This window comes from Mugil cephalus, chromosome 17, assembly GCF_022458985.1.
Source record: "Mugil cephalus isolate CIBA_MC_2020 chromosome 17, CIBA_Mcephalus_1.1, whole genome shotgun sequence".
Classification (NCBI taxonomy): domain Eukaryota; kingdom Metazoa; phylum Chordata; class Actinopteri; order Mugiliformes; family Mugilidae; genus Mugil; species Mugil cephalus.
The window spans coordinates 8,900,809-8,922,953 of NC_061786.1; the positions used below are offsets into that span (position 1 = coordinate 8,900,809).

General features: G+C 45.8%; 1 protein-coding gene across 3 annotated transcripts in view; it reads right to left on the reverse strand.

Annotated features, from left to right (window-relative positions):
* Positions 1 to 1,849: 1,849 nt before the first annotated feature.
* The window catches only part of akt1 (v-akt murine thymoma viral oncogene homolog 1), a 29,880-nt gene continuing 9,584 nt past the window's right edge, over positions 1,850 to 22,145 (reverse strand). For 2 of the 3 annotated variants that reach the window (XM_047611099.1, XM_047611100.1), the window contains exons 3-14: positions 14,253 to 14,381; positions 12,637 to 12,748; positions 12,202 to 12,328; positions 11,534 to 11,665; positions 11,327 to 11,392; positions 10,723 to 10,791; positions 10,460 to 10,585; positions 9,068 to 9,196; positions 5,809 to 6,023; positions 5,577 to 5,664; positions 5,261 to 5,363; positions 1,850 to 3,853 (exon numbers count right to left, since the gene is read on the reverse strand). In XM_047611099.1, the coding sequence (XP_047467055.1) occupies positions 3,774 to 3,853; positions 5,261 to 5,363; positions 5,577 to 5,664; positions 5,809 to 6,023; positions 9,068 to 9,196; positions 10,460 to 10,585; positions 10,723 to 10,791; positions 11,327 to 11,392; positions 11,534 to 11,665; positions 12,202 to 12,328; positions 12,637 to 12,748; positions 14,253 to 14,381 (1,376 nt within the window). In that variant the 3' untranslated portion in view covers positions 1,850 to 3,773. Of the gene's footprint in view, positions 3,854 to 5,260; positions 5,364 to 5,576; positions 5,665 to 5,804; positions 6,024 to 9,067; positions 9,197 to 10,459; positions 10,586 to 10,722; positions 10,792 to 11,326; positions 11,393 to 11,533; positions 11,666 to 12,201; positions 12,329 to 12,636; positions 12,749 to 14,252; positions 14,382 to 22,145 lie in introns of those variants that run through there. The other variant, XM_047611101.1, reaches the window with a different exon arrangement.

Consider the following 22,145-nt stretch of genomic DNA (forward strand, 5'->3'; position numbering starts at 1 on the left):
GTCACTTTTCCTTTTTTCATAACTTGAATACTGTGACAAGCGGCCAGTCAGACACAGTAAGAAAGGGTTGGTACTGAAAGAATAAACGGAATTTGATCAGTCAGTAGTCTAAATATTCTTTGCTAAAAGCTTTGCACGGGGATTGAGAAACAATAGACCATAACATCATTCCGCAACTTCGGTCCAGTTTTCAGTGAGCTGGCTACCTACCCAATTTTAATCCAACATAACCTTTGTGTGTGTATGAATAATAGTAACCTAAACGGAAATACCTTTGACGGAAGCTTAATATTCCGCTAGATGGCGCTTTAGGTCCAATTTACAGTGTGGCTACTCTTCAATGAAAGTTTAGCCACTAGACTGGATTGATTTAAGTAGTTGCCAAGAAGCAACAAAGTCACAGTGTCTCTCTGTGTTTATATAGTCACCATTCATTCATCCCATTCATCACACATTCACATTTCTGAATGTGTTAGAAGTAGCTTAAAAAAGAGAGAGAGAAATACATAAATGAGTCATGTGGGCCAATGTGAGGCATAGAGTGAAAACAGCATGTTCATAAATGTTAAATATTACTTGTTACACATAAAAATCAAATTTTTTGCACAGTTTGTCGAAAATCCAAATCATCCACTACAGTCCCGCTCTTATTGTACTAAAGGGGTCCGTAGTCAACAGGCTCGACTTGTGTCCAGGGGCCTTAGCTTTAACATTAAATTTGCTTTCATCTTACTTTACCACTTTCTTCCTTGAGCCACATTTGAAACCTGCACTGGATAAAGCAGCCGTGCTGAGGTGTCCATTAACAAGCTCCAGGCCTGTCTCCGCATAGCTGAGTTTGTACTTTCCCTGCTTTTCTGTATGATCATTGCAGGGAAATGTTTCTCAAGTAAAAGTGCATCCTCTTTATTTTGCGTTGCAGCTTCTTTTGAATGTCTCGCATCTCTCAAAATCTTCTTATTTTAAACAAGATAGTCATTTTTTTTTGTGCCTCATTGCTGCCTTTAAACAGGAGTAAAAATGCCTACTCATTCAATAACATGATATTGATACCAGTCTACACTTACTATACATTTCTCTGAGATATACTTTTGCTTCTATGGATAAGAAGTGAGGAGCTGAGTGACTACACCTCCCCCAGGGGAGGCCAAGCTGTGCGCCGTGTTTTGGGCAGTGCAGCTGGAGTGGAGTAAAGGGATGGTTGTCAGGTGAGCGCCACACTGGGCCAAACCTCGGTCTCACCGTGTGATGATGTGCACTGCAGCTGGCCAAGAGACAGACTGTTAGCCCTGGCTGTCAACATCTGCTCCAGAGACCGTACCATCTGCCCGAGGCCCCGGGGGGAGCATCTCTGCTCATCTCAGGCCAGCTGTGGAGCCACAGACCTGAGCAGCCTTGCAGAGGCGGAGAACACGGCCAAGACACAGCCAGAGCCAGCGAGAGTTTGGAACATTTGTCTCGCACACTTAGCCATGTTTTATTTGCGGGGTGTGATCACGGTTTAGATACAGAGGTTTAGGCAAACAAAAAACTCCTACTTTTCGTAATTTCTTTTTCTCATTTGGTGAAGGACGGTGAAAGTAAATTACTACTACTATTACTACTAAAGACATCACACTATTTATTTTTACACCTCAAACAATGAGCAGGAAGGACATTATAATCTAGAAAAAAAAATGTGGAAAAATACAGCAAATAATGTGATTACAAAGACTAACATGTGAACACTTTTTGTTTCCCCACAATGTTTATTTGGCCAGTTATGATATTCCTTGGCTTATTGTCAAGTTGTATTATTTTATGCCTAAAGAACGTTGAGATTTCACAATAAAGGACGAGTCCACGCAGACGTTGTTAAGACCTTTTATTTCATCAATTTGAAAGAAACATGTAAAAACAGTGTACAAAGTTTATATTATTTGTTTACTAAAGCTGGTGTCCTCAGGTCTCAGGGAATACGGGAGGGCGGGTACAAAAAAAAAAAAAGTATAAAATGAATTTCCCTATTTTCAGAAGGTGACAGCAAAAGGGTGAGAGTGCATAGGAATAAGTAACAAACAGATTCAAAGACCGAACAAAAGTCTGCAAAACGATTGAAGAGAAAACAATATCATAAAAACCATTACATTCAATAAGGTATTATGCACTTTTTGAAGGAAAAAAAAAATGATTATCTGTCATCTTAAAAATATCGAAGTGCTTTTGGAAACTCTCGAGCGCACGTTGAAAGAAGAGTTTCACTTCCAAACAGTCTCAGTTTAGCCTCAGCCGACTTTAAAAAGGGGGAGAAATCATCCAAACAAGCAAATTGGGTTTTATTTCAATGCACAACATTTGAATTCATATTACAAAAAAAAAAAAAAAAAAAAAAAAAAAAAAAAAAAAAAGCTAATTTAGTCTTTACCAACCATAAAGTACAAAACAGAGTCCAAATACAATCATTTTTGGGGCAGCAAAGTGCATATCATTGGCACAGTAAAACTCATTTTTAATCAATGCTGGTCTCATATAAATAACTCAGAAGCTCGTGAAGGGATAGAAGTCCCCTAAAGTAGCAAATCAAAGATGACTCTTTGTGTGTTTTCCCCTGAAGCCCAGTTTGCTTGCGAAGTATTCCGAAAGAAGTGTATTATGTTAAAGAGACCTCATTGAGGCTGCAGTGAATGCACTGGGTGGAAAACACCCAATAGTGTACTGTACATGGAGGAAAAACCCAAAGGAGAGAAAGAGTTTCTGATGGGTCATACCGAGAGGACCCGATCAGAGGGAAACTGAGAGGTGTCTGCAGAACAGCATCGAGATAAAAAAAAAGGCATCAGGAACTATAAGCACTTACTTCAGGGGGGGAAGCTGGAGAGGCTATTTATTATCCTGAACAGGAAACTGAGGGTCTCTCAATGTGCAAACAGTAACAAAAGGAATCCACTGCAGGCGGGCGTACGCCTTAATGATTAATAACGTCGGTGCATTCTTTGCATGTCTGCCATTCCTCATACCAGACTGTAATGCACACCTGACCTATCAGACCCAACACGGTGTGACATGATAATACAACGGACCGACTAGTGTCAGTTTCGTATCGGGGTAGAAGGAAGGTGATTAAAAAACGAAAAAAAAAAACCTTTCCAGAAGATGGCATTTCAGTCTCAGGAGAATTAGCCATGTGTTACAACTCATGAGTATGCAGGAAGATTGACTTTATTTGATACGGTACATTCACTTATGAAGCCAAAAAAATGTCTGAACGGACTCGGGAAAACATGGATTTATCACCCACTCAACAAACAACACACTCTCTGCTCACATGATTTTTTTTTCTCTTTTTTTTTTTTTGGTCCACAGCATGCCTACTCTCTATTTGAAATGGTTGACTTGTATTTCATTGTATATGTTCAATATAAATGACCCTTTTCATGATTCATGGTTTTATAGCAGTGGCCTAATTTGTGCATAACATGACTACATTTCCCCATTCATTATGGTGTATGGGTGCCTGCTCTGTATACAACATAACAACCAGGAAATGCAGGGTAGTGTTATCTCTGTGGTCAGTCTTCAAAGGCCACACAGAGCAGCCACAGTTATCTTTGTTTTATCTTGCATTTCCTCCTTCCTGTAAAACACAACTTGCAGATTTGTGACGGTTGCATCCATCGACAGCGTGCGCAGACAATGCTGGGAGGACGGGGGCTGCGGTGCCCGTCTTTTTTTCGAGAGTGCAGTCGGGTCGGGTGAGGGGAGATGGTGGGACCAGAGGAATGTTTGAGAGTCGTTTAGGCCGTCCCACTGGCAGAGTAGGAGAACTGAGGGAAGTGAGGTCTCCGCTCGCTGTCAAAGGACTCCATACTGTCATCTGGGGATGGAGATTAAACAGTCTGTCAGTTCTTGGTGAAGTCAGCCAGGGGTGAATCATATGACAATACACACAATGAGGCAACAAATAGTTGTCTGATCTAAGACTTTAACCATTTCCCATATCAATTTTACCTTGGTAGCAGGTTAAACATTGACCATTGTAATGTTACAAACTGATGAACAGGGCAGTTTATAGAAATATTTGATACATTATTATTATTATTATTACTATTTTATCTGTAAGGTATTTTGGGCACTGGCATAACAACCCAAATATCCCATTATTTCAAATGTGTGATATCAGTGTACAGATGTCGTAGGATTTTTGGCCACAATGTTGACTCCTAGTAGAAATACATGTACATTTGATTTACTCCTACAGCCTAAACACACTACACTCAACTGTGATCTAAGACAAAGGCCTTCAACAGGGGGCCTGCGACCCCGAGGCTCTGCAGAGGTACAGAGGTATATCTTCACTCCTTCTGAAGTAATTCTAATCAGATTCCACAAACTATTAACATGGATGTTTTAAAAAAAAAAACTGTCTCATAAGCTATATTTGTTCACAAGCCGTCAGCCAGAGAAATGGATGGGATCATGTGCTTACATGGTTATTAGGCGCTACATGAGGCATTTCTCTTCCGATTGGGTTATTATATAATTATTAGTGTCCATATAAGTGCAACTGAGAGACTTAATGGTGCAATTTATCTGATTTAGTTTGATCGTCTAGTTTGATCGAGCGAAATAAATGTCATACCCGATGGTAGCATGAATCCTAAAACCTGTCCTGTTTCTCTCTGTGTCATCAGTCTCAATAGCCCAATATATTGCAATTTAACCACTTTTAATTATGACACCGTTTTCCTTTAAAAAAATAATTAATAATCATCTACACGGAAAGACCATTCACAAGGATTTGAGGACTTTATGGAGGAACAATACTTTAATGTCAGTGACGCTGGCTCTCCAGGAGAGGGCAGACTGCTCTCAAGGGAGAGGGGCAGGGCTGCAGAACGCTTTCTACTACTCACCTTTATAAGCTTCTCACAACTAACTCAAACATTAGCCAGGGAACACGGTACAAAAGTCTATAAAATGAGTCACGCAATTTACGCTTTAATATAAACTACAAGGAAATACCAACAACTGATTTAAGGGTTTCCCTGAAGTGGTTACTTTCATCTTGAGTGAAATTAAAGTGTACTCTGGTGTCTGACTAGGAACTTTACTACACAAGTGTGCTGGCTATTTTCTCACACGACCCATCAGCGTATCGCAAACAAACATCATTAAGCGCGAAAACAAAACGAAGAGCTACATCGTTTGCGGTTTGCCTAAATCACACAAGCAAATCAGACCGTGCGCGCGCTTGTTTAGAAGAACATTCGTTTGATGTTACCTTGTCCGGGTGGCGTAATAGTGATGGTTTGTGCTGTGAACTCCTCGTCAAAATATCGCGTGTCCGTCTCCGAGGTAACTTGGGGCTTAAACGGCGGGACCAGCTGTTGGAGAGGAAAGACGACACAAATGCATCAGCGCGTCAGAGCCGTCGGTCGGTTTGGAGACAGTTGCCAGTCTGATGATGATCTATTCTAGATGGTTTCACTTCAAGTCACTTAATTGTATCGATCACTGAGGGAAACGCCAGCTTTCCAAGATGGAGACAAGAGGACGAGAGAGGGAATCGCGGCATCAGCAACATTTCAGAAACTCACCTTCTTCTCATAAACATCTTGCCATTCGATCCCAGCAAAGAACTTGTGCTGCATGATTTCCTTGGCGTCATCAGGCCCTCCCCCTAACCTGGAAACACAAGTACAGGAGGTTAAATCAGGACGAAGATCGTTAAGGAGGCTGATAATTCATCACTTTTTCAGCTACTTTACCCTTAAAAAAAGAAAATGATACATGAGTCACTACAGCTGAGGACAAGGTAGAGGTTCTCACCTTTGCATTGGGTCTTTCTTCAGGAGACCAGAGAGCAGTGAGCGTCCCTCAGGGCCGAGTGTCCGAGGGAAACGGATGTCCTCCATGAGGATGAGCTCGAACAGCTTCTCGTGGTCCTGGTTGTAGAAAGGCAGCCTGCCACACATCATCTCGTACATCACCACGCCGAGACCCCACCAGTCCACAGCACGGCCGTAATCATTGTCTTCAAGTACCTTGAGGATGGAGGGTAGATAATGTTTGAGCTATTTTATGTACGCACTGTTGTTCCATGATGTCTTAAAGTGGGATTCATATACAGATGTGCAGGGCTAAAATTAAAAATTAAAAAAATGTCACTCTGCTTTTGCTCAACCGGCTCAACTAATTAAGTTGTACGTCAAAACTCTGTGAAGACAGCAGCTCTGTAAGCTGGATACACAAACACTAAAGCACGGGTTGTCCCCATCATCCCACCACCGACAGAATCACCTGCTCCCTCCACTGGTCAGAGCTCTAGAGGCAGCCCCAGCCAACACTGACTCACATCTCACATTAGGAGCAAGGATAGAGTTTCCCCCCGGAGCCCTGCATATTTAATCACCACAGGGCCTTCCACACATACACACATCCAGATCAACAAGCAGCAGAGGTGTGGGTCGCTTAAATAAGCAAAATGTGCGGCGACAAACACGCGACTTAAAAAACACAAGCAGAAAGGGACATATTTAGTCTTACTCCTTCCATAAGATGACTTTCCTTGACAGTTCTTAATGAGACAAACTCCTCCAGTGTTGTGCTTAGTGAACAGCGCAACCTGTTGCATGACTAATGTGTGCTGAGCGGAGTTGTTCCAAGGTCTCCGGGGACTTGTACTGGATTCTACCTCGCCAGGCGGATGTTGAAGGTGAAATCAAGACAAGGAGAACAGTCTGTTCTCTTAAACCTTGAGCAGCGTGATGCCAGGTAATTCAGACCCTAAGAATAGCAACTTAGATAAAAAGATGGGGGGCGGATTAATAGAATTGGACACGGACTCATCGGAGCGCAGACGGGGAAAGGGGGTCCTGGAAAACAGATGGAAGGATGTGTCCGTAAAAGGAACCAAACTGCTGTGTGTGTGCGCACGCGGACGCCACGCATGTGCTTGCATTGCATTCGGCCCCTGGTGCTGCGGCGAGCGGCGAGCGTCGAGGAGGAGGAGGAGGACTGCGAGGGCAGGGGGAAGAAACGTGAAGCCGGTGTGGGGCTAGGATTACTGGGCCGTCTCTATTTCCAGCGCTGCTGTCGTGTGATTCACACCGTGCGACAGCTGGGCCTGCAGCTGCCCCATATATGTAGAAGAGCACCACAGCTGTGAAGCTGCCAGGAGCGCAGGAGCCAAGCTCATCCCTCATATACGTAACCAGGACTGCTTCCCTGCCTGCCGGGGCCCCAAACTAATACTGTTACCCTGCCTCGAAGGAGAAGAGACAGGGGAGGAGAGAGGGAGGAGACAGAGTATAAAAGACACACTTGCTGCTGCTTTGAACCTCTACTGTGCATACTGCACCTTTTCCTGCTCGCAAAAGTCTACGCTGTCAGGCATTAATCTTTCAGGATGGTGAATCCGGATCGGTGGCAGCGGCTAGATTAAACCTGTCCGCGTTTGTTCTTTGTGGATGTTCCCTAAAAGCCCGTTCGCTCGGCCAATAATGGGTACTCTCTCGCAGCTACTTACGAGACTTAAAAAGAGAAATTTGTCCCACTCCTCACTCCAGAGACAAGCTGGTCAAGCCATTGCTCTCTGGGTCTGTCCTCCCCTTCTCTCCCTCCCTCTCTTTCTCTCCGCTCTGGGTGGAATATTCCCAGACGTTACAGCATTCCTGTGCAGCACACACAACAAGGTCATTGTTTACTGCAGAACAACCTGTAACACTGCCTGGCCCGCACTCCATAGAGACGCTCGCCAGCGACCTTGTTGCCACGGCAACGCCCCCTGATGTCTCCCTGCTCTCCGCTGCCGAGGTTGAAGCTGTCATGGGCTGCGCCGCTCTGTGGAGGAGCGAAGAGGGGCCAGGAAGAGCTTTGGCGAGGCAGGTGGAGCGCTGGAAGGAGTGTTTACAAAGGGTTTATAGACCTATGAACGATAAACCCATCATTTGAATGTTTGTCCAGGTGAGAGGAAGTAAACTTTCAGATGCGAGACCAGCCTCGATTTTTTTTCGCCTCTACGGTCCCGGAGCTTAGTTTAGAGTTTAGTCTGAACGGTGTAAAGAAAATGACATGAATGTGTTCCTGTCGGGCCGTGTGAAGCTCTGGGGGATGGCGTGCTCACACCAGTGCGGAGTCTGCCAGGTCAGGTGAGGCATCCCAAGCAGCAGTGGGGGGCTGCGCCTCCTCTGGTGCCACACAACAGCTGTAGCCAATGTGGTCTTTTTTTTTTTTCTTTTTTTTTTTTCTTCCAGGGCCGGAAGCTCACGTTTCCCCAAGATGCCGTCAGCCAATTACGCCACCTCCTCCACCAAACAGAAAATTCCAAATGGGGGCTAAAAACAACGACGCGGCAACTGTGTCAACACGGTCGCCCTCCTTCCGGAAAACATTTTTTTTTACGACAGCAGGCAAAGGGGCAAGCGCAGACACCCACGTACTTACTCACACGGCAAACACTCACAATGAAATATCGGGTTACACGGCCCACTCCAGCACTTGTCATACCTGCACGCAACAGTGAGAAGCCACACCCCTCAGCATACAGCAAATATGAGAGCGGCGCTGCCCTGCCCTGGGCACACGGCACACTCATTAACTCAACTTCGGGCTGGAGATTAGCGAGGCATTTTGGGACAGCTGCCCTTTCTTCCAAATGCTTCTCGTACATTAATGTCCGGCAACGCACGCAGCCTTTTTGTCACGCGGACCGGCGTTCATCGCCGTGCTCCACATCTTCATTTAGATCAATGGAATATAAAAATGCTCAAATGAAAATAAAGATCTAAATAGAGGAGGAAAGAGACCTAATCAATGAATTTTTCCTCAACAACGCAGGAGCGTTTGCTCAATCGTCTGTCAGGCAGCAAAAGATGCGTGACGCCCTTAACAGTCACCAGATATCAATACTAGTAAAATATTTTGGACAGACGTGTTAAGACAGTGCTCTCCACCATCATCGAAACCCCAAATGACGAATGTAATAGAGACCTGGAAGCTCTAAACTGGCCTGACTGGGCTACACAAAACTGGTTCTGTGGCAAGGAAACTCAAGATTTCAGGTAAAGCGAACCACGGATGCGTTTACCTCGGGCGCAAGGTACTCTGGTGTCCCACAGAACGTCTTCATGGTGGCGCCATCTTTGATCCCCTCCTTGCACAGGCCAAAATCTGTGATCTTTATGTGTCCGTCTTTGTCCAGCATGAGGTTTTCCAGCTGAGGAGAAAAGACGTATATTAGCGTTTCCTCTTAATATATATAAAATATATAAAAATATATTAAAATGGTATAAATGATGAATCGGTAATCAAGTAAACTATTTAAGGTTGGTTTCAGTGTGACAAAAACCTCCCCCTATGTCGGTTAAACTAACATTGCACTTCTAAAAATCCCCGTACACCCATGTTTTCTTTCTCTTTGTTATTTGGGAGTTGTCGTGATGTGTGATAGTGACTGCGAGCATAACAGAGGGCTACTTCTCTATCAACTTTTATAACCTCTTCTCTTTTTGACACTTCCACCTCAACATACCCAAACAATACTTCCTTGCTCAACTTCTGCAGTTTCTGTTTTTGGATGTTGTCATATCCTCGCTTTAGCGCAGAGACTGAAGATGCAAGCACAAAAACGAAAATGCACCAGGAGACCACATGCACAAGTACGCCGAACTAAAGGACGTGCATCATGCAGTGTCATGACTTGAGGCTCCGTGGCCTTTTAATATCAGCACGTCCTCCCTCCTAACCGTCTCTCTCTCTCTCTCTCTCAGTTAAAGTCACCTGGCAGCTGTAGCTCACACGTGGCCAGCAGCGCCCGGCCAGAGTCAGCACATCCTCCAATCTTGCTACCCTGGCATTTTCAGGAGAACCCTAGCAGGCTGGGAGCCTGCCTCATAAACCCAAGGGAGAGAGGGAGGGGAAGGAGGGAGGGAGGGAGGGAGGGAGAGCTGTGCTGACCTGGCTGGTACGGTTTTATCAGCTGGAAGTAGTAGCGGTACTGATGCCTACCGCCGCGCTGATAATCTCCCAAAAAAGCACTCGAAAACCCAAACAAACTCTTATCAATCGGCATGCCATCTTTAGAAAACTACAGTTCTGATCGCAATCACTCTTCCCTATCTTAAAAAAGCGCTACATATAAAATGACGTCAAACGCATTCAAAGCGCAAATATCCCACGCTGAGGCCTGTGCGCTGCCGGCACAGGAGGCAGTTGCGATCTGCTCCAACAGCGCTGGCGGTCGTCTCTGTTTAGCTGCAGTAATGCACAGATCAAGCTTCCTTCCAGCTGCAGTGAGGTCTGGAGTCTGATCTGGGGGAGGCAGATCAATAAACTCTGGCCACTGTCACCGCACTGGATGGAGGCAAACCCTATTTATATCCTAACCAGTGGAGGGAGGGAGGAACGAAGGGAAGAAGAGGGGGGAAAGGAAAAAAGGCACAGGGAGAGGCGGACAGCGAGGATGACAGGAAGTGTGTACCTTTAAATCTCGATAAACCACGTTTCTTTCAGCGTGCAGGTAGTCCAGCGCCGAAACTATCTCCGCACCGTAGAACCGTGCCCGCTCCTCTGAGAATACCCGGTCCCTCGAGAGATGGAAGAAGAGCTGACAACGAGAAATCACAAAGCAAAGGCGTGTTGGTCAGTCCGGGAGAAACGGGAAAATTAACATTGATGAAGCATACTCCAGTGGGTTCTTGGAGACACAATGATGCACACTTAGCAACGGTTAAGACAGTTTACCTCGCCGCCGTTTGCATACTCCATAACAAAGCACAGGCGATCATGTGTCTGGAAGGAGTATTTCAGTCCCTGCGAAAAATAAATGAATAAATGAATGAAAAACGCTCTAAGCAGAAGTTGATCATTCCAGCTAGAGGAAGCTGACATTTAAATATCACAACACATGATGCAGATCTGCACTTTCAGCTATTTTTCAAATAAATGTTTAAAGAGATGAGAAATGGAGGTAAAGTACAACATAGATCATCCAGTGTGTTGAGCATTTTAACAAGAGTCGTGTGACATTGGTACAATCCATTGCACCTCACGTGCTTTCTCCACCTACCACTCAGACCTAACAATTTGGGGCTTTTCACTACAATAGAACTCAAACTTAAAGAGAAAGGGTTAACTGATAAAAAAAAAAAAAAAAAAATGAATGCAAAGTTTTACTATAAAGGGCCACATTCGATTGCGGTCTTTGTGAGCACGGCTATTCAAAACGTTCCCGGTGAAACTGCCCCACTTTTCCGAATGAATGCTGCCAGGTTAGACTGAAGAGGCTCCTGAGGATCTCAAAGGGTTAAAATAAGGTTCGGTTTAGGTATATGGAGGGGCTCCTTACTGTCAAGAACGGATGCTTTGAATTCTGGAGGACTCTGTTCTCTGTGAGTGTGTGTGCCACTTCATCCTGGGGGTAAAAAAAATGGAACAAAGAGTGTTTGTGCAAGTCTTACAATAGCTAACTATTTAGGTATCAGCCATTTCTCCACTGCCCCCTAAACCCCCAGTGTGCCTTCACCCCTTCACTCGTTCACTGGCAACCACTCACTTTTGCTACGATCACCTCCTTCTTCAGGATCTTCATGGCGTAGTAGCGTCCTGTGGCCTTCTCCTTTACCAGAATAACTTTGCCAAAAGTGCCTTTTCCCAGGAGTTTGAGGTATTCAAAGTCGTGCATAGTCTGCAAAGCCAGAGGAGGGGAAAGTGGCATCTGGTTACAAACAGGAACATTAACAAACTCAAGACCTAACCAGAACACCAAGACACACAATCCCACTGACAACAACACTGAAGCATTTAAGGCACCGTTTCACCCACTGAGCAATTTCCACTCCTCTAATGGTTTGGCCTATATGTGGTAGTGTCTCAGTTAACCTGTGACCCCCGGCACCGAGCAGAATGCTGAAAATGGTTGTGTGGGGGACATCCAATCCGGTGGCCTTGGACCTTTATGTCTTGAAACATGTGGGGGTTGTGAAACCTAGTGGACATGCTATCTGGTGCTAAGCCACCCACTGCTGATTTTGAGAAAGAAGCTGGGGGAGCCGAGGGAAAACCGGGTAGAAGCTTTGTGCAAGTGCAAATAAGGCACTTGCACAAAGGACAAAAATAGGTAATTGAGTTCCATGATGGCGGTTATTCATGCTTGTAAGTAAATGGAGAGAGATCGGTGGGGATAATGGGCAAAAGACACGTAGAGTGTTAATTGGCCAGTACCACTTTGAGTCTGGGTTTGGTCAGGTAGACCTCCATGTCCATGGGGTCCGGAGAGGAGTCCATCATCTCCTCCTCTTGTTTCTGTAGGCCTTCAGCCACTGCCTGGATGGCTTTGGTCCATTCTTCCCTGAGGGAGACACAAGCAGCATGGAGATTACATCAGCCCATTTGCCATCATGCAAGCCCAGCAGCCCAATCACATAATTGTCTTCTTATCAACAGGAAGGCAATTTCAAGTGTGAGTTCTGCCAATAGCCAGTGGTCCTTATGCGAGTGTATAACAATGACCGAATGTTTGTGTACGCTTCCCCGCGACAGAAAAACAAAACCCTTGAACGGCTAGACTGCGTTCTAGTGGCAGGGGCCGGCTCCTAACATGTAAATGATTTGTGATTCACTGCTCTGTGAGTAAAGTAGTGTGTGCTTCTCGCTTGCCTCTCCTCGGGGGTCTCCACGTGGAAAGTGCGCTCGATGACAGTGGTCCACTGCAGGCAGCGGATGATAAATGTGTTGGGCTTGGGCCGTTCCGTCTTCATCAGCTGGCACTCTGACCACAGCCAGGGAGGGACGGGAGGGAGATGAAGAGAAGGGCCAGTGTGTAGGGGAGCAGAGGGGAGAGACAGACCCACAGTTATAGCCATTTATCTTTATCGCCACCCGAACAGACACTGTTGGCCAATTTGGAAAAGAACAGGTGCGCTTCGGTGGAAGAAAACAACTATGATCCTCAACTCATCAGCCCCTTCAAAATGTTACATTAGCTCATATGTGCTTGGAACTTAATTTGGAATAGGAGTTGTAATAAATAAAATCGAGACGTACGTAGAATTAAGGAACAAATGAAAATATTCTAATATAATTCCGTTCAGTCGTGCAGTTGAATATACTTGAATATACTATATATAACTACAATAATACTATGTCTCGGGCTAGTGATGAAAAATATATTCTATAACTACCAATTTGAATGTGTTGTTGACAAACAGAACTAACCCAAAACAATAAGGTGACACAAAAGCAACAAAAAGCAGCAGACCGTTTGAGGAAATGTTTCGCGTGTTTGAGTTCTCATTTTTTCATAGTTGGAAAAAATAAATCACGTCCTTCTATTATTGCATTTCGTTCAGTTTCCACACTTATGGAGCAAATAATTGTCTTGTAAGCAGTTTGTAAAACAATTACTCACAACAGTCTAATAACTGAATTTACAAAGCAGAGACTTCCATCTGCACCTCCATCGCACTAACATCTGTTCCCAAATGAAACATGTCAGCAAATATGTCAGAACGTGACACAAAATGGCCTCTGCCTGATAGATGGAGGACTCGGAGTGGACCACCACTGAGATCCAACATGGCTCCATCAGGGTGAATATGTAATCCAGCTGCAGCCGCCCCGTCAGCGGCGTCGCACCATGTGTCCTCTGCGGTGGGGTCGCAGTGGTGACAAAAAAAAAATCCAAAGCCAAGCCGGGACCCAGATAAATACTTGAAATCAGGCGGCTAATAGCCACGATAACTCAAGAGTGTCGCGGAGGAAACATTTTGTTAAACAAACAGTATGCTGTCTAATTGCTGTGTTCAGTCATCTGCACGGCTTATCGCGGCAACTTTCTCTGATGTGAAGATGGAGTGAGCTGGGGCTGCTCTGGGCATTTATTTCTTATTTGTTATTTTCTGTCACACCATAAAAACTGAATTCGGGTAAAGGCGCATACAGAGAAGAGGGATGGAGAGGCTGAAATATATAACCGGTCCTACAGCTAATTTGTAAAGTTCACTCCTCATTCATTTAGTATTATAAAACGTATGCTAGCTTTTAATATTACACATGATTTCCTCTCATACCTTCGTCCCGGGCGTGATTACCTTCAAATGTTAATAATTACTTTGTAGTGCAGACAGAGGCGCGTAAAATCCAAACGTGTAAATGTGTCTGTTACACCGATGTAAGCACAAACAACGAAAAGCAGCAAACAAAATAAGAGTAAAAGAAGCTGCCAAGAAACGGAGGGGAAAAAATGCGGTGGTTTCTCTGAAGCAGATACTCACGTGCTACCGAGAAGTTATTTAAGGGGGTTTCCAGCTGGTCAACATCTTGTGGTCGCTCTTTGTAGCCAATGAATGTACCATCACTCTTCAGGAGAAAATACCTCGGCCTCCAGGTCTTGATGTATTCTCCTGATATGAAAAAGAGATCGAAAAGGGCAGTTGAGTTACAGTAGTAGATTTTTTTTTTTATATATAAAATATCCGTTCACCTGTTTACACCGCGGTTTCATGAGTGATGACAGAACGGTTTCCTTCTCTCTTTTTAATAATCCCCAGCAGAGGAACTCGTTTCTAATTATTATGCTATTCACAAGTGCGCACTAAAATGACCATCTTGTCACTGTCGTTTTTTCAGTGTAGGTCAGCAGCAGGACAAATGCTGGTTTAAGCAGGAGTCAGGACTCTTTCTGTCACCCGGTAATGTCTCCTTTTCAGGGCTGAACTGCAATGCCGACATTCAGGGAACATTCGATCTAAATTAAAAAGCCCGTCTCAAGCTTTTCTTGAACTGGCAAGTTCAAATTTATGATCCAAGTTGACTAACGTTACCCACTTTAGACAAAAACCTGCAGCTGGGATTACATGTGCTTAAAATACAGTGCTGAAATTACTCACTTAGATTTCTTTCATTTTCAAACTTTGTCAGCCACTGCCGTTTTTCACCCGAGTCACATGTCTTTAAGCAGTTCATCTAAATCTGCGCAGCCGTTTCCGGAGCAACAAAACGTTTTATGTAAAGAAAATAAATAAATAAATGCAGAGGTACTGCTGATGTGTACGTTCGGTGGGCTTCCATTTAAAAATTTCCCATCCGTCTTTCCCTAACGCCAGCATCACGTTCGCCAAAGCCTCAATTCCAATCTTCAAATGAAACTTTTCTAGACAACGGCCATGAGCTCAAGCCGTGCGTGTCCATCCCATTCACTTAGACACACTAGAGTCACACAAATGAATCTCTCTTAGGCAGACGAAACTCAATTTATTCCGGTGATGCTTCAGGAAATGTTGCGCCAGATGTTGTGCAGACGGGGAGAAAAAAGAAAAAAAAAAAACAGCTTACATACCATAACAAGGCAGTGGCACACAGCGGAGTGGAACTTGAATATTTATACAGGAAAACTGTAATTTATTTTTAATTACGGAGCCGCATATTAACCCCATGCAGAGCCGTACCAAGCTGTCCTTAATTGCCCCATTTCCTCTAACGTAGAAGTGTGATACGTGTGTGTGTGGAGAGGCAGAAGATCTGTCAATACGAGCTTCTGTTACCCTCCTTCAAACACACACTTCGCACTGATGAAAATGATAACAGATCAGACAGAGCAGAGCACGTCCTTATAAAATATTTAAAGAAATCACATGAATTAGTAACACTGGCTGAATGCCACTTTTCTAGATTTGACACTTCAGACATCTCAAAATTATGAACTTCCTATTGCTGCGTCTTTTTCTACATTTCCTCATAAGGCGATGTCATGAACACCAACCTCTAATAGGACATCCTCAATGTGGCTCTTTCTGACCAGAACAAAACGAGGCGGAGGGGGGGGGGGAGGACACTTAAGTAAAAACGGCAAAGATGAAACCTTGTAAAACGCGCTGTCTGTGTAAAAACACCTGATTTACTGTGACTGGCAAGGTGGTGGCACCGTTCACAACACTGGGGGATCTGTCCTTGAGCACAATATACTTTAGTCTTCAATCCACAGCAGATGTCCAATATGTTATTACATTTTCCATCATGACACGGGAGGAGATTTTTCATCTAGTTTTCTGCAGAGCAAGTATTTTTGCGCCAAATGCGGCTCATTTAGAAATTAGCTCGACTTTGTCAGACGTCAGATTGCCACTCTCCCCGCCTTTAAACAAAGCCGTCCGCGGTTTGGACGTGGCTGCGTAATTGAAACACACGAGGGCAGGAGTCCGTTGGTCGGATTTCCCTCATGCCTGTTTCAATGTAACACAATTACCGTGATGAGTCGTTTGTCTGTTTCAAACTACAAGCCTCGCCAATCAACTTCTCCATCAGTCACCCACATGTGCTGGTCCCTGGAGAATTCGCAAGCACGGGGGTTATTTATCACGAGCCTTCAAAAGAGCCAGACTCCCTTACTTCAGCATAACAGTGCTCGGAGACACGGTTAGCATGAAATCCTGAATGATTAAAGCAACAAAAAGAGGTGCCATTTAAGAGTACACGTAGTTAAATCAAGAGACCGAGCAGCAAACGTCGGTCGCCTAAATCAGCAGCCGCAGAGTCTCCTGAGCTCTCCGTATCGAGCCTTGTTTTCCTCAGCTGGGCCCCAGCTGGTGCCTCGCTCCCTGGTCAGGTTTTGGCTGACCCATATCCCCGAGCTATAGTCCATGCCAGCCAACACTGAGGACAGTATGTGCACAATGCAGAGGCAGCATAATGAGCCCCCTACCTGACACCGCGACACGAGACGGAGGCTCAACACACACGCTCGTCTCGCCAGCGACAGAATAAAGTTTCAGTTTAGAAGTTTTAGTTTGGCAGCAGGAATGCAGCAAATCACTTCCAGACTGTACGTGGTCTCAGATCCTGATGGGCAGAGACAGGTGTTTATGTGCACGCACGTGAAAATGCATTCGTGCGCGCGCGCTCCCTCCTGAGCAGCGAAAGGTATTTGTTGTGTGACAGATTGCAACAACATTCAGTTTGGAAGGTTTAGAGCTTTTCCCGCCAGCGCTGCTGATTCATAGCACCTATGAGAAGAAGCATGGGTGGTCGCGTGCGATGACGCAGGAGCACGAGGACGTGACGTGTACTGTGTTAGCAGACAGCATGTCACGCTGGGGTGGCCTTCATCGCGTCGGCGTCGCAGAGATGATGCCAGCCACGATGTTCTCAGTCACTGACAATTGTTAGATTACGAAATCAGTGAGTGTGTGTGGCCACTGGGTAAAGACAAAACAAAGCACACAAGGTGGTAAATAAGTTCATGAAACAAGGTAAAATTTAAGATCTAATCCTCTTATGTAATGGGGAAAAAAACAGCTATCATACTGTAATTGGATGCAAAAAAAAACACTAAGGCATCTAATATATTTCTACAATGCATTTGACATCAAAAGACTGTCCACATCCTTAGCACTACACTACAACGCTGTCCACACTCCTTCTAGACAAGAGGACACGACAACTTCCCCGTCTGTGACCACAAACAGGGTCACATGACAAGAGTGGAAGCGGCTATATCCGGTTGTCTCAAAGTGTGTGAGTCTCCACGTCTCCCCCCCTCCCCCCACCGCCACCTAAACAGTCTGCGCTCAGAGCATAAACAACAAAGATGACCCTTGTCAGCTTCCCATATATACACACACACACACACGCACACAAACACACACACACACACATTTCCCCTTCTACTTTTATTCGGTTGTACTTTCCACACAGGCTTTTCTTAAAACACTTCACAAGATGAGAAAGTGAAACTGACAGCTGGGTTTTTTATTGTTCACTTAAACACACTTAAGAGCGTAAATGTGGTCACAGAATTACATTACAATGGGGATTATTTATAAGGAGTGTTAAGCAGGACCGGCAACATAAAACCACGCTAAAATGATTCATTAACTAAAATGCTGTATTTCTATTTATAGCCGTTTTAAATATTTAAACACATCTCGACTTCAGGGCTTTTCGGAGTAGGACCTAAATACATCCTGTGTACACCGAGAAACGCGACGCAGACTGCTGACAAAGGACAATGGGCCTCATAACAACGCAGGAGAGCGTTCTGCTTTTAAGTCAGTTCATCATCACAGCCTTCCAGTAAACTAAACCCTTTTGATGTCAACATGCTCTCCAAAACAGGAAAGTGGCCAACAGACAGACTGACCACAACCTAGATAAGATAAAACTTACTTCAAGTGTCTGGTTTAGACAAACACACACATACACAGAGGGAAAAAAAAAAACACAAAAAAACTTTCTACTCTGTGAGGAAATCCTCTACATGATCTGTGTCCCAGAAAAATAAAAGTAAAGTGTGGCAGCAGACATGTGGCTCAACTCAAGCTAATTAGGGGAAGGACGGGAGAATGGGAAGACTGATTTGACACGGGATGAGAGATGAGAGAACTGGAGGGGATGAGAAAGCTACACAGTGTGAGGAGAGCTGTGCTGAGCGGAGTGGTAGTGAGACAGATCACTACATATGTTCCCCACATATGTACGGCTATGAGCGGAGGGGGTGCGAGCGCAAGTGAAGTGTGCATGAGCCATGCGCGCTGTGTGTGCGCATGTGTGTGCATGGGAGGAGCTGTCAGGACCTGATAGAGTGTCTTTACATGACAAGCAGCTGCTGAGGGCTGGGACACGCGCTGGGCAAAGTGGAAAATAATGAACGGAGAACCGCTGCCAAACACAACAGAATTCATCTTTATTTGCCAACTGCTGCATGGCCCTGCGTGTGGACAGCTCCAGCATGCCGTCGCCACACCCTCTATACCCCAAACGCAAACACGCACAACAAGGTAAAGGAGGAGGGGGGGGAAACAGGTTTGGCCACAGCTGTAAACGGTGGACCGTCGTCTTGTTCGCTTATGCGCGCATTTATCAAATACGAGGCCCCCGTATGTTTGCGTGGACCGGTTTGCGATGCTCAGAGTTTGACTTTGGACAAAGTAAAGCAAGGACGGGACATTGTTCCATCCCGCATGCTGAAAATATTACCAGAATGTGTGCAACTTTAGATTTAAGACTAGCGAGAAGGACTGACGTAGCAGAGCTTGCACGAACGCTTTCTTTTGACACGGTTTCACTCAATTTGCAAGTCGACTTCGCGCAAGAGGCCCGAACCTTAAGGTTTATTGGGGAGTCACTGAATAAAAGGAAAAAAAATGTGGAACACTTTAAACAGAAGAGGGAGTGACAGAGGTTAGTGGTTGTTTCCGAGGAGCGTCCTGTTCTATCCGTCTCTATGTGACAACGACAGGAATGCTGAGGTCCCAGCTGCAGCGGCTTGTTGGCTTTTAATAAGACACATCATGTAGCATTCATCAAGCGGGTCCCAGAAGAGAGGCCACAGTGTCCCAATAATGTAACCAAACTAACAGCTTTGTTGCACATCATCCCTTTCTCTCCGCCGTCCTCTCCTGTCTCTTTCTACTTCACGGGGTTTTAATAAAAAAATTTCAAAACAATAATCTCAAAACAAAGAGGACCACCGTAGTCATTTGGCTCTAGATAAACCATGCGCACACTCGCGCTGCAAGTGGGTAAACGATCTCACACAGAGTGAGAGGAACCAAGAGAGGGTCAGACAAAATGTGCCTCTCTGTGCCCACACCCAGTGGTTGGACTTCCTGAGAGGGCTGCTGTTGGGTTTTGTCCCCGTCTGGCCATTCATGGCTTGGGGATGAGAGGAAGGGAGCCAGTGGTAACTGCATGAACTGTGCATGTGTGTGTGTGTGTGTGTGTGTTTGAGTGGTGAGAATCGGATGGGAAGAGGGGGTGGGGGGGGTGGGCGGAGGTTGAGGATTAGGGAATTAGAACTCCAAAGCGAGGGAGGAGGGGGAGAGGGGGCTTCGTCTTTTGTTGGTTTTTCCTCAGCCGCCCCCGCCATCCCTTCGGCCCTTTTCTGCCGGGGTTCTGCCTGTAGGCTGCAGCTGCGGCCTGCCACCCTGTGCCCTGCATCTTAATGAGCCGCGGGCTGCCCGCTCCAGAGGAGAGGGGGGCTCCCTGATGCGGGGGGTCACCGCTGAGCCCCGGCAACGACAAACTCCGCCTTCGCCGTGCCCAGCTCTGAGCCGCGGGGCACTGAACTCAGCTTCTCATGCTGCCCGAGCACCCGTCTACCCGACTCGCTGTGACCATATAAGGCAGCGCGAGGCTCGCATGCCATCCTAAACTATACAGGAGTTTGGACTCCTTCCGTTCTTTCTCCCACTTAATGTCTTCCTGACACCCCCGTTCCCCAAAAGTCTTTTGTCGGCCTTTCTCTCTCCCATGCAGCTGGATGAGGGGGCTCCATTGCCAGGGCTTTGGCAGCAGCATCAACAGGTTGTGTTGAAGTGCCACCCCGGTCTCCAATCTAGCCTTCTCTGTCTCTTCCCCTTATCCCCCTCTTTCTCTGTCACTAGGGTTGCTGCTGCTGCTGCTGCCGCTACCCTAACGTGGAAAAAAAAAAAAAAAAAAGAAGCAAGGGGGTTGGGGGTGCGATGGAGGCTGCCCCTCTTTCTCACGCTCGTAAGAAAGCCCTCACTTCTTCTCCATGGTGAGTGACACCTGCTGATTACCATAGAGACACTGTGGGAAGTTCCCCCCTGCCACACTGGGGCTGGGATTTGCCCCCTCTCCCTGGGTAAACAAGCAGTCCATGGATTAGTTAACTGGGTTACTGCATGACAAACAAATAAACACACATTATTTAGACCAAATTAGTGCCAATGAACTTTCAATGACCAGTGTGCGGGATGGTTAACACCGTCCAACCAGGGAGGAATAATATCTAGAGGATCTTTTTTTTTTTTTTTTTTTTTCTAAGACAGGTAAGTCTCCAGCTGTTGAAAAAATCCAAGGTCGCTGACTTCCTAATGCTGCTAATCTGCTTTTGATTTCCTTGTCAAACATATTTCTAAGTAACAGTACAAAGAAATGTGCACAAAGAATGTAACACATAGAGCATACAGTCAGCTCTCAGTCAGCAGACAGCTGAGCATCCCTTTCATTTCTCCGTCTCCCCGACCCTCCCTAAACTGCAGAGAGGAGCCAGTGATGTGATTGATGTCAGAGACCGGGAGCGTTTCGCTGGTCCATAGCCGCTTCCGCCATGGGTCTGAGCTGTCAGCAGGGTCATTATCCTAGCAACAGGGTGGTGGGTGGGGAGCGTGCACTGGAAGTGGGGGAGGACCGCGGGGGGGGGGATGTGTGTGAGCTTGTGGGGGTAGGCATGAGCTAAGGGCAAAGAGGGGGTAAAGACGAGAAGAAAGGGAAGAATGTGGGAGTAAGAATGAAGAGAAGAGAACAAGAGGAAGGACAGAGATGAAGACAGTGAGGAAACGACGCAGACAAAAAGGGAACAGAGTGAGTGTAACGGAGACAGAGAGCTCTGCTAAGCACCACAGTTGCGGCGAGCAGGCGGACTCTGCACAGCAAAATAAGCACACAGCGGGCTTGCCGCGAAAGGAGGCGAATAGTGGAGGTGTCACCTCCCTCAGCCTCCTGGTCCCCCCCCCCCCTCCACCATGCCAGCTAGCCTGCCTGTCGACAGCTGCACCCCAGTAATTTACTTCTCTCCACCACATTTAACAGGAAGACTGCTTCCCATTACCCAGAGCAGGGGGTCCGCGCTGTCGGCCAAACACCCGGCCAGAGCGCTGGCTTCCTGGTGTGACACCCTCTGCTGCTGGACCCCGTCTACGGGGGCTCCGCTCTCAGATCTGTCAGCCGCTGCGGCTTCCACTGCTGGGGTTAGTCGAGGTATTTAACCACAAGAAGTTGTCTGAAGTTAGTCGAAAGTAATATGAGCAAAACTATTAGGCTCAGTCGAACTAATGCATCACCGTTTGTCACGGAAGTGTCACCCACAATTTCTTTTCCACCGGAAAAAAAGAAGTCCCTTTCATCTGTCAAAAAGCTCCCATGCTTTTTTTCCCCCCAACTGTGAGTAGTATAGTACTATTTCTTTAATATGGATTTAAATATAGGCTAAATCATGCATATATTACTAACAATGAGTCAGAAGCCATTAAACCGGTGTCATTTATGGGCACCCGAGACTTTTGTATATTAAATCTCTCACACTGTTCAGTAGGTAAATATTCAGTGGGATGCATGTTTGTATGCGTGTGTGTGTTTCTATACTGCAGCACTGTGCGGCCCATGACAGCCATAATGAGGGGATGTGTAGGAGTCTGGGTGAGCCC